Source organism: Lepidothrix coronata, unplaced genomic scaffold (assembly GCF_001604755.1).
Source record: "Lepidothrix coronata isolate B3197 unplaced genomic scaffold, Lepidothrix_coronata-1.0 Scaffold60, whole genome shotgun sequence".
Classification (NCBI taxonomy): Eukaryota; Metazoa; Chordata; class Aves; order Passeriformes; family Pipridae; genus Lepidothrix; species Lepidothrix coronata.
Window position 1 is genome coordinate 3,586,361 of NW_016690240.1, and position 16,680 is coordinate 3,603,040.

The 16,680-nt window shown below is 41.6% G+C and overlaps 1 protein-coding gene across 6 annotated transcripts in view; it reads right to left on the reverse strand.

The window, feature by feature from the left end:
* Positions 1 to 15,970, reverse strand: part of MCF2L (MCF.2 cell line derived transforming sequence like) — a 162,017-nt gene extending 146,047 nt beyond the window's left edge. Inside the window, exons 1-2 of one of the 6 annotated variants that reach the window (XM_017817359.1) lie at positions 15,894 to 15,958; positions 4,738 to 4,936 (exon numbers count right to left, since the gene is read on the reverse strand). In XM_017817359.1, coding sequence (XP_017672848.1) covers positions 4,738 to 4,915 — 178 coding nt within the window. In that variant the 5' untranslated portion in view covers positions 4,916 to 4,936; positions 15,894 to 15,958. Of the gene's footprint in view, positions 1 to 4,737; positions 4,937 to 12,108; positions 12,125 to 15,893 lie in introns of those variants that run through there. The other 5 variants (XM_017817363.1, XM_017817366.1, XM_017817371.1 and 2 more) reach the window with 5 other exon arrangements.
* Between the last annotated feature and the right edge of the window lie 710 nt (positions 15,971 to 16,680).

Consider the following 16,680-nt stretch of genomic DNA (forward strand, 5'->3'; position numbering starts at 1 on the left):
ACCTCACTGCCACTGTCTGAGCTTGCTCGGCCCCGGCAGATGAACCTCAGGATTAAAGGGTGGGCTCAGTTCAGCGCACGCTGGGTCTCACCTAAAAAATCCACTGCGCAGGCTCGAAGGGTTAATGACCTTTCCCAAATCTTCGCTCGCGAAGACTGGCCATTACTTAAAGTATGCTGTAATGTAAACAGCTTTGGCAATTAAAATTAAAATTCTAGTGAGATATTCTCCAAGAAGCTTTATCATATTAAATATCAAACACCTCCAAAAATCAAGGAACTTCTCAAACAAATTGCATTTTTGTGGAGAAGTCCTTCATTTATGCAATAGCACTCTTTTAGCTACCAATAAAAGCAGTTTCTGAGATAAATTTCAGTTTTCTTATTTTTTAATTAAGATTTTTTAAAGGTTGTGTTTGTAGAACTTGAGGAATAGAAAGGACTGCATCCAAACAGCATTAGCTGCTGTTTTTCTGAAAAGTCACTTAATTTGAAACAGTATAATTATTATAATGATGAATACCCACAATGCTTCTGTTGTACATTACTGTTGAAATCTTTTATTTATGCAGTTCTGACTAGTGGAGGCAAGGGACTAGTAAGTATAACTGAAGTTATACTATGGGTTCAGAGCATAATCAGAGTTACCAGGATATACAACTGTTTAAGAAACAATATGTTGTTTTTTCCCTGCTCTGGTGCAGGTGATGAGTCATCAGTGGTCTTGATAATGTAACCTGACCATACTGTTCCAGTGATCTTGCAGCACATATGTTATTCAGTCAAAGCTGTCAGCCTCAGTAATGCCACTGAGCAGTACCTCAAAAGGTGTTTATGTATGGAAAACAATTCAATTTAACATTTTGAGATGATACCACACATATTTTTTCCAAGAGCACATGACTGGAACAGATGAGCATTTCAAGTGCCTGTGAGTACAACAGCTGATAGTGTGTTTTGCAGCACTGTTACAAGTGTTAGAATTGGCATATCACAGTCCTTAGCTGTCTTCTCAGCTGCCTTGTAATTTCTCATACAAAAGTGCTAAAAGTCAGGTAAAATGCTAAAAAGGTACACGTTTTATAAATTAAAATAGTTTAAAAAACTGTTTTCCTACTCATTAAGTATGTCATCTTAGGTTAAGTTTGGACCAATGAAACTTCAGACTTCAGTCAGTTGTCACATTTATTCTTGGATTCCTCAAAACCTGGGCAGAGCCTTGATAGTCCCTTACTTTTGTAAAAGCTTTAACTATAGCACCCTCATGGCTACTACATCAGCAATCACTAAGATGTAACATTAGCAAATCTTGATACCACAAAAGGTTTCCTATGCTTCCTTACTGCATCATGGCAGAAGGCTGAAAAACCATGTGAAAAGATTAAATTCCAAACAGACCTGAGCTCAACAGAGAAAACAAACAAACAAACAAAAAAAAAATCGCAATTTGAATTTCCATTTGAAAGGAAAATCTCTAGAGCAGAAAAGCCCCATTCAAAAAACAAAAAAAAAAAATTGTTGTTATGTAAATAACAACAGTGCAGCACTCCTGAAGTCCAATGTCAGACAGGTAGAACATAACAGGCACTAAGAAATTACAGTAATACTGGATTGTTTTTATTATTATTTTTAAAGACTCGTGACTGTCTTTCATGCCTCCATCCTTTCTCCAGGATCTTTCCATTTTTCAGCCTCTGCTGAAGATGAGGGGAAAGGATGTATTACACACACAATCTGAAATGAGGCAAGAGAACACACAAGTAGATCTGACATTAATTATCATGCTTCCATCTTGGTTATGCTCTGCCACAAGCCAAATTTTGCATGCTGCTTCATCTATTGCTTTCAAGCTAGACTTTTAAAGCTTTCAAGATGCAATATGTTCCCTCTGTGTGCAAACTTGCAGACACAATGAAGACCTGATCTTAATTATAACTTCTAGAAAGACACTGTAGTGAAACTATTGCTGTTAATATATTATCAATAGCACAGCAGATGAGTTCCTGGGGAGGAGGAGGGAATTAAAACTTCAGTAACAGCAACATATGGTTTAATGAAGAGCAGTGAGATGCTCTCCATCATACAGTATTATTAGTCTTCATGAGAGACTAAGAACTCTCACATTTGCTTTCAGAAGCCAAAAATAGAGAAGGGAGAAGACTCCAACATTGTTGGAGTTTATCTTCTGCAGCAACATTTCCCTTTCTGCCTTTTGTCACCTATAAAGCTTAGCTTCACAGAACAAGGGACTATGGCTCTGTTTACCAGCCACAAGAAATATTTGTTTCTTTTCCTAAAATAAATATTTGGATAAGTATTAAAGCTAGAGCAAAACAACTGCTCATTCCACCATATACCCAACAAACAAATTACCCATTTTAAATGTTCACTATGTTATGCCACTGTAGTTCTTTTCAGAGCAGATTCATTTTAGCAGTCCCTTGATAAAGTCAGAAAATATTAACATGCAGACTGCATCAATTAAGAGTAATAATTTATTAAAAATCAAAACCCAGTAAAATGGCCACAAACACAATGATTCATTCAGTCCTCAATACTAGAAAAACCAGTATTAATTACAACACAAGAAGAGCTTTCATATTTCATTTAGTTTTAAAGTTTATTAACTCTAGCAGAAAATTATCCATCAGTAAGTTTCTCATGTAGTCTCTGCCTAGTTCTGGAAAAGCTCCTTTCCCAGTCTATACACTATTGTCTTTTTCAAGTCAAAAGAAAACACTTTTTTTTTTTGAAAATTACATCCTTGTTTTTCCAGGCATAAAGAGTATCTTATCATCAGGTCCTTTTCAGTTTCAATTAATGACTTGCAATTCAGCTGTCGAGCCAGGTATGGATGTAATCCACAATGAAAAATCTGCTGCATCTCAGGCCAGGAAACTTGGTCCAGAACTTCTTTCACTAAACCTCATATCCCTTGCACATACACTACAGTGATAGAAGGACAGCAGCCACAGCTAAAAGTGAAATTATCATAGCCAAGTATGTGCAGGCTATTATAGGCAGTCTCATGCCTATGAAGTGTACGTATAGACTCAGTTCCTGGTCCGCCTTCAGTGCTTTCATTCTGATCTGTGCAGTTCACTAAGCTTCCTTTGTAGATCAGCCAGTCAACCATTAACTCGCCGATACTTCAACAGAGAGCACACATGCACCTTCATCTGAACCCAACACAGCTCTGCCCTGAATTCCTGAAGAGGAAGAATAGTAATTTCCCATTTTAAATCCTTTAGATAACACGAGACAGAAATGTCTCTCCTCTGAGTTCATACTCCAGGCCTGCCTTCCCAGGACTTTTTTGTTTCTTCTTCCACCACAGAAGCACAATCCTCTTAGCCTAGCATAAAGTACTGAGATGAAATCAAGTACACCTAGCTCACCTCCAGCAGTGGGTTGTTTCACTAGAGATTTCATTAAGAACAGGCTAGAGACTGTGCAAGTTCTTTAAGTAGCCTGTTTAACAATTCTAATTATGTATGAATATTCTCTGCAGAAATCAAGTTCACATTTTCTGTTACTCTATTAGATATGGACAACAAGAAAATTAATACAAGCACACGACCACCTTCTTCCATAACTTACAAAGATCTCCACTATAAAGTCCAAATATGGGTGATCTCCTTTCAGTTTTCTATTGCAGTCTAATACACCCTCCTTATTTCCACAGAAATCATACCTGACGAACACTGACATCATTCTGTGGAATTACTACAGGGTTTTTTTGCATCTTTCCTTGTTGCCCTCAAAAGAAATCTCATATTCTGGTGAGGCATCACTAATACACAAGTAAAATGATTACCCTAATCACTACTTCCTGTTAAGTCAGAGCAAAATATGAGTCATTCTGTAGTAGCACCACCATCATTAGCTCATTACAGCTGAAAGAATGAGCTTTTTTTCTCTTAGGACAAAGGAGTCATATCCTGCCTTATAATTGTATATTAAATGCAAAATCGCATTTTAGTGAATTTCTCCTTTCTGGTTTTGGATCATCCTTCCAGCTTAGAGAGGTTTCCATTAATATGTGAAGGTATTCTTTACTTACCTACAAGGCTTTATAAAAACAAATTTGCAAAAATGAAACGAAGATGTGTTAATAAAGACCAAATGCCATCAAATGCAATTGCTAATCAAATCTTAAAATTACAGTCCATGTGCACTTGTACCAAGGCAAAGGTCACATAGTTTATATATGAATACAACAACCTCCTGCTTGGGTAAATATAAGATCAGATGGTATCGTAAAAAAAAAAAAGGAAACACGTATTCTTAGTCCCAGTAACTATAAACTAGAGCTCACTACAGTTTTCTGCTTATGGACCACAGCAACAAAAGCAATGTGACACAGTGCAGAAGTATTTTGTACTTTCTTCTCAGCAGTTTCAACACTATGACTTTAAAACTGTAGGAAGGTAGGTCAGGTTTCTCTGGGATACCTATTTTTTGCTAAACAATTAATTCATAGAATTATTTTAATTTCTTATAATAAGCATCAGCCCTCCTGAGTACAGGTCTTCATTCTTCACTGGCTGCTATTAAATGTTTTTGTGGTGACATCAGCCTCCTCTAAGTGAATACTCAGCTATTCCTTTACTTGGGATCCTGCCCTACTCTCCTTGCCAGAGACACTATCGCTAAAAGTCTTGAAGCCACCAGTCCTCTTCTAAATACAGTTTGGCAGCCAGACAGACAATTTCAAAATATACTACATTTTTCTCACCTGCTGTGCTTTCTGGCACCTCCTGCTTATCTTGCACAAGTTGCATGATATCTGACACCACAACCTGATGGTTTGTATCTTCTTCTTTCTCTTCATTAGGCTGGCTGGCTGTTGCAAAACAATTGCAGCTTCCAGTTTCTTTGCACAGGATCAGGGTCCGATACCAGTAGTCAGACATGAAAATTCTGTAAGCTGATTTCTAAATTTAAAAACAAACAGAAAATCATTTTCTGCAAAATGTAAGGAAAAAACCTAGCTACTTGAAAGAAAATGCTCAAATAATGTTAAGACTGACAGTAATATATATCTTCATTTTATTTGAAGAAAAAATATGCTGTCTACACAACAGCCATCCATGGTATAGTATGCAAAGTAAAAACTCCAAGAGTCCCCTGTAGTTTCTTAAAGTGCTGATATCATACGTCAGAAAGCTAATGAAAAAAAACCCAAACAAACAATATACAAATATCAAATCACATATGATTTTAATAACAACTGCATAAAGGCAAAAAATATCATTATCACTCTGTATTTTCAGCAGAACAAGTCATTATTTGTCTTAAAAGCACCTTCCAAACCTCAGTTTTAACTAGGTGAAAGAAAACCCCAGAACACTGACTGTCAAAAAGTGAAATAATATACGAATAAAATAATAATAATTAAAAAAGAACAAGATACTATTATTCCCTTATATGAGGAGTTGAAATTACTGTTCAAAATTTTCATAAACAGATCAAATGCATGAAGCCTTGACACTTGAAACGTGGGAGGAAGAGAAGATTTGGTTTCTGACACAGCACCCAGATCCTTTAGGGCTGCCCTCTTCCTGAGCAAGGAAGAGGCAACAGTTCCCTTAGCCTAGAAAGAGCTGATTAGCAGGATTATTATATGTGCCTAAAAGTAAGAGAGCAAACATGTTCTTAAACACCTGCAGGCTTCTCAGTTTATGTCAGAGAACTACAGGGGGGTTTGTTTGGTTTTTTTAACATAAACAAAAATCACCTTCTTGAAATTATAACTAAATCATTGTTAACTGTAAATGATTTCTTCTACATGAAGAAACAGCTTGATCTTTCCTAATACTTAAGAGTTGCTAAAAGGTATTTGGGTACTTTGCAAAGTAGAATCATTAAATAGTTTGGGTTGGAAGAGACCATTTAGAAATCACCTAGTCCAGTGCTCCTGCAATGAGTAGGGACACCTTCAATTCAATCAGGTTGCTTAGAGTCCATCCAACCTGGCCGTGAATGTTTCCAGGGATGGGGCACCCACCACCTCTATGGGCAACCTGTTTGTGTCTCACCACCTCATTTTAAAAAAACCCTTTCTTATATCTAATCTAAAATCAACTCTCCTTCAGCTGAAAAAATATTACCTCTTCCTATCCCTCCATGCCCTTGTAAAAAGTCCCTGTCCAAATTTCCTGTAGGCTCCTTTCAGATACTGGAAGGTGCTGTAAGGTCTCCCTGGAGCCTTTTCTCCTACAGGCTGAAAAATCTCAACTCTCTCAGCCTGCTTTCACAAGAAAAGTGCTCCAGCCCTCTGATCATCTTCATGGCCCTCCTATGGACTCATTCCAAAATGTCTGCATCCTCCTTATGTTGAGCTCCACAGAGCTGGATGCAGCACTCCAGGTGGAGTCTCACCAGAGTGGAGTAGAGGGGCAGAACCACCTCCCTCGACCTGCTGACCACACTGCTTTTGATGCAATCCAGGATATGTTTGGCTTTCTGGGCTGTGAGCACACACTGCCAGGTCATGACAGCTTTTCATCCACCAGCACCCCCGAGTCTGCTCTTGATCAGTTCATCCCCAACCTGTATACATACCGGGGGTTGTCCCAGCCCAGGTACAGCACCTTGCACTTGATCTTTTTAAAACTGCATGAGATTCCCATGGGGCCACTTCTCGAGCTTGTCCAGATCCATCTAGATGGCATCCTGTCTTTCAGGTGTGACAACTGCACCACTCAGCTTGGTGTCATCTGCGAATCTGCTGAGGGTGCACTCGATCCCTTTGTTTGTGTCATTAATGAAGATATTAAATAACACTTGTCCCAGTACAGACCCCTCAGGCACACCACTTGTCACTGATGTCGATCAGGATTCTGACGTGATTGATCACTATGCTCCCAATTCCTCATCTACCAAATAGTCCACCCACCAAATCCATCTCTCTCCAATTTCTTCCTTCCTCTCCAGAAGGAAGTTGTGGGGGACTGTGTCAAAGACTTTACAGAAGTCCAGATTAATGACATCTGTACCATTCCCTTGTCCACTGATGTATTTACTCTATTTTAGAAGGCCCCTAGGTTGGTCAGGCAGGACTTGCCCTTGGTAAAGTCATGCTGGCTGTCCCAAATCACCTCCCTGTCCTCCATGTGCCTTAGCATTGCTTCTAGGAGGATCTGTTCCATGGTCTTTCCAGGCACAGAGGTAAGGCTGACAGGTTGGTAATTCCCAGTGTCCTCCTTTTTACCCTTTTTGAAGATAGGTACAATGTTTCATCTTTTCCTGTCACCTGGGACTTCACCTGACTGCCATGACTTCAAATATCATGGAAAGTGGCTTGGGAACAACATCAACCAATTCCCTCAGGACTCTGGGATGCATCTCATCAGGTCCCATACATTCAGATTCCTCAGGTGGTCATAAACCTGATCTTTTCCTATAGTGGGAAGGACTTTGCTCCCCTGGTCCCCATCTTGCAGTCAGTCCATCTACTCGAGAGGTGTGGGAAGAGAGGTTGCCAGTGAGTACTGAGTACCTCAGCCTTCCCCTCATCCATTGTTACCAGTTTGCCACCCTTACTTGTCAGCAGGGGTACACTTTCTTGGACTTTCCTTTTTTGGCTGACATACCCGCAGAAACCCTTCTTGTTATTCATTGCATCCCTTGCCTTCAGCTTTGCCTTGGTCTTCCTCAGCCCCTCACTACACAACCAGACTGCATTCTTGTTCTCTTCCCAGGATACCCATCCTTGCTTCCACTGTACTAGCAAGGTGTCATTTCTTTAGGAATTTACACCACATCCAGAGCTGGGTTTGTTCCCACTCTCCTCCAGAAGGTATGTGGGGAATAAAAGTAATGTCCCAAACCTCCAAGCACAAGGGACCTCACATGCTTTTCCAAGGCCATCTGGAAAACACCAGGCCCAAGCAGGGGAGATGTGCATCTCCCTGGGCAAAATTCATGCTTTTTGGATAAGAAAGAGATGCACAATCTCTGTCCTGCAAACATCTAAATCCAAGTGTTTCTAGTGTATCTCTGTTTCTAGCTGCTGATTAACTTGAATAAAAGCATCACTCCAGAGTATAGATATTAGCAATGATAAATGTCAGGATTCTCTATATTACATTTAAAGGTGTCAGTTTTATAGACTTGAATAAAGTAAAGTCCATTTAATATAAAGTCCTTCTTAATATAAAAGGGTTATCTGTTTCAAAAGAGACAGGCAAAAAAAGACACCCACATTATTTAGCCCCAGATCTCCCAAGAGTCCCCCATGAAGAGTAAAGTACTCTCTCTGGCACTTACAACACTACTTCAACAGAAGAGATTTCCAGATAAAACACTCTTCAAGTATTACAGCAAGGTCCATCTTCTTTAGCCAATATACTGCCAATTTCCTCAGTTCTCCCTTTACCTATTTCCAGAGTTCTAGGTTTTGCAGCGTTTGTCAGAGGATGGTAATGCACTTAAAAGCAAATCTCTCAACTCTTTTTCTAGCTGCTGGACCTGACAGGTTCAGTGCACACATTCTCCTTGGCACACAGACAGCAGCAAACACTTACAGCTTTACTAATGCATATACTGCTTGTAAATAATGTATGTAGCAAATCGTTCACAGGTTTAAGCTGCATCTGCCTCTGCAACTGTCTGGCATGCCACATGCAACGACACACACAGGTGTGCACACACAGGTACCTAAGCAGCACTGAGGTTCTAACCAAGAAAGCATGCCATAGCAATTCAACTTTTTTGTTTTTTAGTTCTGTGGAAGCAGGGGGAATTCTTTCAATTACCCTTACACCTGAGACATTAAATAGATTTTACTTCTTGAAGCCACTTAGTAAAGTTTAAGGTTCTCTAGCCCAAAACTTCTTTTTACTGCAAGAATTGGGGCAGAGATGGGGAAGTCTCCTCTAAAAGAGACAAGAATCCCAGACGCTACCAGCAGTTTTTCCCCTTGATCCTGTGTAAGGTGAACTGAAAAGCAGCTGGATCTATGCTTCAGGAGTCAGCAAATTACTCTAGGAATAAATTTTTAATTTATTGCTTTTCCTTAAGGAATGGAAACTCCTGAAGATTAGCAGAAATAATTATATCCAAACATGCAGTTAAAGACACAGATTTAATTTATGACCTTAATCCTTATCTAGTTTTCTGATCCACTCATCATCCTGACTTTAAGAGCAGTAATGTGAACTTAGTTTTTAAGCCAACACAGTAGAGACTCAGAGGGCAAACAAACTGGGGAAAAAAGTACAAGAGGGCTGAAACATAACCACTGTTTTTCACACTTTCAAGAAGAGAGGCAGCTTGCACAGACATTCACAAAATTACTTGACCAAGATTGCCTATAAAAAGGAAAACATAAAAAAAGGGGGGGACCCAAACAACCCAAACTTACTCTTTTAAGAGCTAATGTAAAATGTTCCAAATGGTCAAAGCATCCCTGATGGATATATCTCCACGTAGATCACTGCAAGGATACTGTAGACACAAGTAGCTTTTCTTATTATTCCAAAACATCCAAAGATAAACAAATGCCCTCAATCAGCATGAAAACACTAGACTGATGTATCAAGAAAAAAGCTCGAGAATGAAATCTCCCTTTGAAATTTACAGGTCTAAACAAATGCTCCTGAACCTCAGTTTTGCATGCTAAAACCAATACTGCTTGAGAATTTGGGGGGTTCTGTTTGTTTTAAACAAGATTGCAGACATCAAAGTCAGTGAAATACCCAAAGAAAAGCAAGGGCAGAATCTGGATCCATTTGTCAGGACATAAAGGCACAGGTAGACTTCACTGCTGCCAGGACCTCTATCCATGGGCCCAAGAGCTACACCTAAGCTTAGCCCAAGGCCTTTAGTCTGTTCTTCAGCTACACCATTGGCATGCCTGTCTACAACCCTGTTACATGGGCAGGCCTACATCACATCCCTGCCTTGAGTCCTGCCTCTGGATCCATTCACTCCTGACTGGAGTCCCTGGAGGGACCAGGTTTGTTGCTCGCCAGGTCAGGGATAGGTGGTAGAGCCTGTTACCAGCATCCAGGTCGGTGCAAAGCACACAGGAACGTGTAGGACTTGGCAGGAACCACTGTACAGACCAGGTACAGTTACATTACAGCTTTGACTGTGCTCTAAGTTAGGAAGGAGGGGAAGTCTCTAAGAACACAGCAGGTACAACACGTCACTGTGAATTCAAGTCTTCATGTAAAAGCTGTGTTCTCCTGCTGTGGTGCCAGTTATTTCCACAGGGTACATTGGGTAGGGGTCACCATACCCTCCATTTACTGCAAATAGTTGCCTGCTCTTCTGATATCAGTTAGGTATGCTGTGTGCTTTGTCTGCAAGTTCTGGCAGCACGTTAGGTGGATGACACCTTAGCTTTGAAACTGTAATTACATACAGGACCCATAATGCATTAATACGCAATACAAAGACTATATAATAATATTCTTAATATCCATGACTTACTTCTTAACTCCACATTACTCCTTAATTAAGGTACAAATGCTTTTTGAACCATTGCTTATGAAATTCAGACAAAAGAGCAGGTTTTGAAACTTCTGTTTCAATCACTTTGCACACACACTTCGCTGAATTTGCTTCCCCCTTTAATTCAAGAATAACATTGCAAAGGCAGTAGTTAATAATTATCTTCAAATATAACCAGATTATGTAAAGCACACAGCTATCTCAGAAACTTAAATCTATACTCTGCAGCCATGGCAGTTAAACTCAACTACTTGGGTCCCCATCACCCCGAATCCATTCACTATTCCCCTGGTTATTTAGGCAGGGCATTATTTCTCAGGTGTAACACAAGTATTTAAATATATCTCACTTTGAAGAACATTTGTCTGATATTTTCAGATTGCCCTGTGATTACCTCACTCAGCATTTAAATCACTGCAGCATTTTATCATGCTTTCATCACTGCTCCATTTAAGTCACTGGGAAATAAAATATATTTGTGTGGGGAAAACTGGTCCACATTTAGCACTTACTAAGATTTCACACCCTTATTTTCCACATACACAATGACACTTTATTCCAATGTTCTTAAAGAAAACCTGCTTAATATCTGGCCTGAACAGGCAGGCTTAAACTCAGTAATTCACCAAGCTCAGTACACCCACATCAACAGAGACAGTGGAGTTCCACCTGCTGAAGTAAGAGCTCATCCATCTATCCTACAGGTCTCTGCAGGAGACTAATGAACGTTTCTTTATTTTAGAATGCATTAAAATACACTGAACGGTATTTAAACCTGTCAGTATTGCTCTGATTAGAATCCTTTAGTGCATGTGTCTGGTCTGCAGCATTCTTTCCAAATTTTATGCTTTGCAATACTGGCCAGTCATTCTTCCCATTGCCCAATACAAGGGGAAAGTGCAAAATATGTAAGACACACATTACAGCCTCTATTTCTCCCATCCAAAGTCAGACATGAAACTGAGAGGTCTAAGTTAAGAACCAACTTGACCCACATGACTTCAGCATTCACTGGTGTAAAAGAGATGTGCTTCCTGAGGGCTCATCAGTCCCTCTCATTGACTCCAGAGAGAGTCCAAGGCAATCATGGATGAACCAGAGTTTGTATCATGAAAAGTCCCACTTTTGTATACATTACTGACAGAGTGCCACAAAATGTGAGTCATGTAATAAAAACAATAAAGCATTTCAGGATTTTAGTAGAGTCCATTAAACTACTCAAGTTCTGCCTATGGAGATATTTTATTTCTACTCTTGCCCCTCCCCCAGTCCTTTCACATTTTGTTCAGAAAGATTAAGACAAAAAATCATCAGCAACAAAGCCCCATTCTCATCTCTCTCTATGGGAACGTAGAATACCCTTTTATGTTTTAAGTCAAAATCAATTTAAAGACTAAATATTTTCTCATTTGGAGCTTTACTGTGATCAACATTTAAACTTGAGTACTAAGCAGTCCTTCAAGATAAATGGTCTCATTTTTTATTTAAAAGCCTTTCACAAAATATTAGAAATCATCAACAGATTTATGTGGAAAATACTGATTTCAAAGAAATTGTATGACTATTTAGCAAGAGAGAAACTGAGGCCTTTTCAAAGGGAAAAAAAAAAAATCAAATGTGTTTCATAAGAGAAGTGCTTTCTTACCTATTCAACTTTTCGTCTTAGAGGTAGCCACTTCTTTTTTGAGGAACACTTTCAAGTTTAAATGAAGTCCTCAGCTGTCTTCCTCCTTTTGGGGCAGGCAGACAGGAAAAGTTTATCTTTTGTTACTTAACTCAGAACTGGGCCTTATATTTTAAGACCTTTAACAAAACGAATAAGAAGGTAAACATACATCACAGAGCTTAGCTGAGTTCCCAAGACTTGAGCAACCTTCCTGCCTGCCTGCCTACAACCACTCTGCACATGGGTGAAGGAATAATTTCAAAGCAGTCAGTCAGATTCTCCCTCCCTTTTCAGAGCTACAGGCCCAGTGCCCACCAAGCTGCCCACAGACTGTTGGAGCAGAGCCTGAGGGCAAGGGAACAGCTTCTTGCAGGAATGAAATGAGGTATGGGCAAAGCCAGAAGTTACTCTTCCTGCCCCATCAGCTGCAAGCATCTTCACCAGAGCTACATCCGAAATCTTTCAGAAACCTAGACCTTATAAATTATTTTCCCTTTGGATCCCCCACAGGAAAAACCATAGGCCTTCAACTTTAACACGGCATTGGATTTGAAAAGTGGCTTGCTGTCCATTCTGTACAAACTTCATGTCTAATGCTGAGTGCAAGATCTTCCCTATTTTCAGTGAATATAGCCAAAGAAAGTCAGAGTCTGAGGAGAGTCGATGTAAATGTGGGGAAAAGCACCATATTATAGAATTCTAGTTGCCTGGAGATCATTATTAGCAAAAGCATAATTTTCTTAGTCTTCAGAACTCCCACCAAACCACCTACATTCCTTTTTAAATTAGGTATCCAAACTTCTCCTCCCGCCCCCTCATACTGCCCCCACACAAAGTTTTCTTTCCCACTCATTTCTCCATCCATCCATGAGAAACCAAACAATCCCACTGGCCCGAACATGGTGTCCAAAGTGGCATGGAGAGCAGCTTACACCTCTCTAGAACTGTTCAGTCTGTATCTGTTTCCACTCAGATTTCACACATTTCAGGGATTTTCCCCTAGAGCCCAGAGAACAACAAGCTAGGTTTCATTTTTAGAGTAAGCCTGAAACACGATAGAAGCTGACAGTGCTATGCAGCACTCTGTGGAGAATGAGGTGGTTTTGTACTTGACCCCTTATTTCAAGGGGCTGATAAATCTCCCCTTATTCAAGTTGTTCTCATGATAAACCCAAACTCCCATCTCACCGATGTGTTATACTGGATGCACAAAGCTGTGATGAACACAAGACACTGCCCACCAACACGAAGACACTACACAAATACCATTCGCTTAACTCAAAGGTACCCGTGGTACCCGTGGCCAAGCATGCAAATTCCAACTCCTAGACTAATTCAGCTGAAAAAAGAAAAATATATGCTACTTTCTAAAGGTCGGTGAGTACACGGTATGTTCCATTTTATTTTATTTATCATGGGAACAAGCATCATAATATTAGCAGTTTCTCCTGAAGGTAGAACTTGGAATGCCTAAGACCTTTCTCTGCAGAAATCTTCAAGGACAGCGCCTTTGTTCAGTAACCGTAAAACAGGAGTACGTGCTTTGCTCAGCTTAGAGGACACAGGTCTCTGAGAGATCACTTGGGTCACTTCATCCCACTGACTTGCTGACAAACATATAATAGGTGTCCAGTTTCAAAGGGCTCACAGACCATCTACTCCACATGTCCCTTCTCTTCCTCCTCCCTCCTAACCCCAGCTTGTGGCAGATCAAAAGCATTTTGTAATATCCCATAAAAAACCCTCAAGACCTGTAGCTTCAGCATTCAGCCTTTTACCATCACGCACATGGGGGAAAAAAGGCATGGCTGAGGTTTCCTAAGGCTAAAGAAACCTTCCCTAACTGCCTGTCCACAGAGATGGAGAGCACTGCTGCCAATGTATCCTGTGCCTGCAGAATTTGTTGCACAGAAGTGCAAAGTAAAGGAGATACTTCAGGAAAGAAGAGACAAGTTCTCCTCCCATCTGTCTGGGATTTAATTTCTTGTTAAGTAACCATGATGACTACTTCCTAACGAAGTTGTTATAGATTTACCCAACAGAGTAATTTTGTTAGAAACAGCAACTGACAACAACTTTCATCTTGAAAGGAGAATTGCATTCAAAATTTCAAGTTTTAAGACAATTACACCTGGTAGCTATTTTGAAGCTCCAGCAAAGCCTCAACAGTGCACACAGATGGCTGCCTTCAAGACTGATTTTACAGACGTATTTGTCATTCAAAAAAAAAGGCCTTTCCATGCAATTTCTGTAATTACTTTTGTATAGTCCAGTCCCAAATCAGTGAGGCATATCAGTTCTGGAAGCCATCTGAAACACAAAAGTCACAAAGTTCAACAGAAAAAAAATCATATGGATGCAATCCCAACATCCCTACAGAAGGGATAAGAATGGATAAGAGGGTTGTGTGGTAGCAGCCAGGCCCTAAACGAGAAATAACATGCAACATCAAGTACAAAAACAGTGCTCAATTCTCTACCTACCACTGTGCCTTTATTAGGCATGTGCTTTAGCACCTCCTTGAATTAGTGTCCAGATCAATTTTTTTCCCTTCCCCCTCCTACTAAAATGACAACATGTTAGAATACTGTTCTTTATTTTTCAACATGCTAACCCAACTTGCACAGCATAAGTATATTAATAAACGTAGACCCTGTTACTGAGCATTAATTTGACTGTTCCACTCCCCAAGCCAGAAAAGCCGTATGAGTACTAACAAACTCCAAAAAGCACTTGAAAACTGTCATAAAAAGGCAACCTACAGGAGATCTTTTAGAAAATAAATCTGGTTTCTTTTTATTTGCTTTCTCACCTTTTATTATTCACATTCTCAGTCATTCTGCAATCACTAAATCAGACTGGCTTTAAAAATTAAATAAAAGGTTTGCAAGAACAAATAGGCAGTAGGCATTGCCAAGGCTATTGAAGTTTAAAATTTCTTTTCAAGGGTTTCGACTAAAAATATCTTTAAACAAACCTTTCTTTCTGGTTTTTACATTACAAACACTTAAATCTCCTTCCTTTTGTAGATAAAAAAGGAACAGAAGTAAAAAAACCCAAACCACCAAACAAAAAAACAAAACAAACAAACAAAAACCCCAAAAAAAAACGATCAAATCTACAGACAACACTGCTGGCAAATTTAATAGTCCAGTCCCAGTAGCCCCAGTGAAATGCAAAAGGTAAATAAACACTACCAGCGGCAGAAACATCCTATTTTACAGACTGTGTGATTAACCATTGCAGGTAACACCAGCCAACACCACCTCTTCACACCAGGGGACCGCTTTGTTTCACTAATTCGGGGATGCTGTCGAGTTTGCTTCCACAGTCCCAGCCGCACAAGCCCTGCTCGCACCATCGCAGCGCAGGGCAGGCTCGGCGGGGCAGCCCCGGCCGCCCCCACACCCCCGGGAGCAGAGGGCATCCCGTGGCGACCGCCCCGTTTGATATTTATCCGCTCGTTCTCAGGCAGGTTAGCGTACTTGCCTTTGTTTGCCTTCCTTCCCCAGCCCGGATCTACCGCCACCGACACTGAGGGGGACTAAATAAAGAGGAAGGAAGAGAAACACGGACAAGCCCCCGCCGAGGAGCCCCGGTGAGCGGCGGTGCAGCCGCCCCAACACGCCCGCCCGTGACCCGGCGCGGCCCGTCCTGCCCGGGGCCCCCCCGCCTCTGCCCGGGGTCGGGGCGCTCCCCGGGGCCGAGCGGAGCCGGGCGGGCGGTGCGGGGCTGCCCGCGGGCCATGCGGCGACCCCACTCACCTCGGCGCCCTGCCCGGAGGACCAGGTGACCGCTGCCGCCGGCGCTCAGCAGCTCGCCCCGGCGAGTGGGGCAGCACCTCCCCCCCCGGGCCGGCGGGATGGGAGGGAAGGGGATGGGATGCAGCGGAGGGGAGGTGTCGCGGGGCCCCGCCCGCGGGCAGGGGGGCGGTGGCGAGGGGCTGCCTTTTGTCAGGGCTCCGATCCTCGCCCCAGCACCGGCATCCCTCGCCCCGTGCGTGCTCCCGGGGCAGGCGGCCAGAGGCCCTTTGTGTGGCGGGGCGAGGCAGCGGAGCAGAGCTGAGCTGAGCTGAGCTGAGCGCTCCTCCCCGCGCCGGCCGCGCTTCCCTCGAGCACCTGGAGCGGCCGGGAGGCACCGCTGCCTCCTCGCAGCCGCTCACAAAAGGCAGGTGCTCACCAGGTAGGGATTGTTGGAGTTAAGGGCTTCGCACGCCTTTTCAGGGAAAAGTGGTTATTTCCAGGAAAGCCGTTGCTACCTGTAGGAGTATCGCATCATCTTTTGTGGCACTGTGGCAATTAGGGACAGGGTTTAGTGGCAGTGCTGGGTTAACGGGTGGACTCGGTGATCTTGGAGGTCTTTTCCAACCTAAACAATTCCATGATCCTGTGATAGCAGAAAGGTACACCCTTGTGCCATGCGAGTTTTGCAGCCTTAGTTCTGCCATTTCCTGGTGTTTCAGTGCTTGGCTCACAGCGTTCTATCTTGCTTTTATTGGAATGTGTGTATGAAGGTAACAGCGTTTTTTGTGTTTACATCTTGATCAGACAA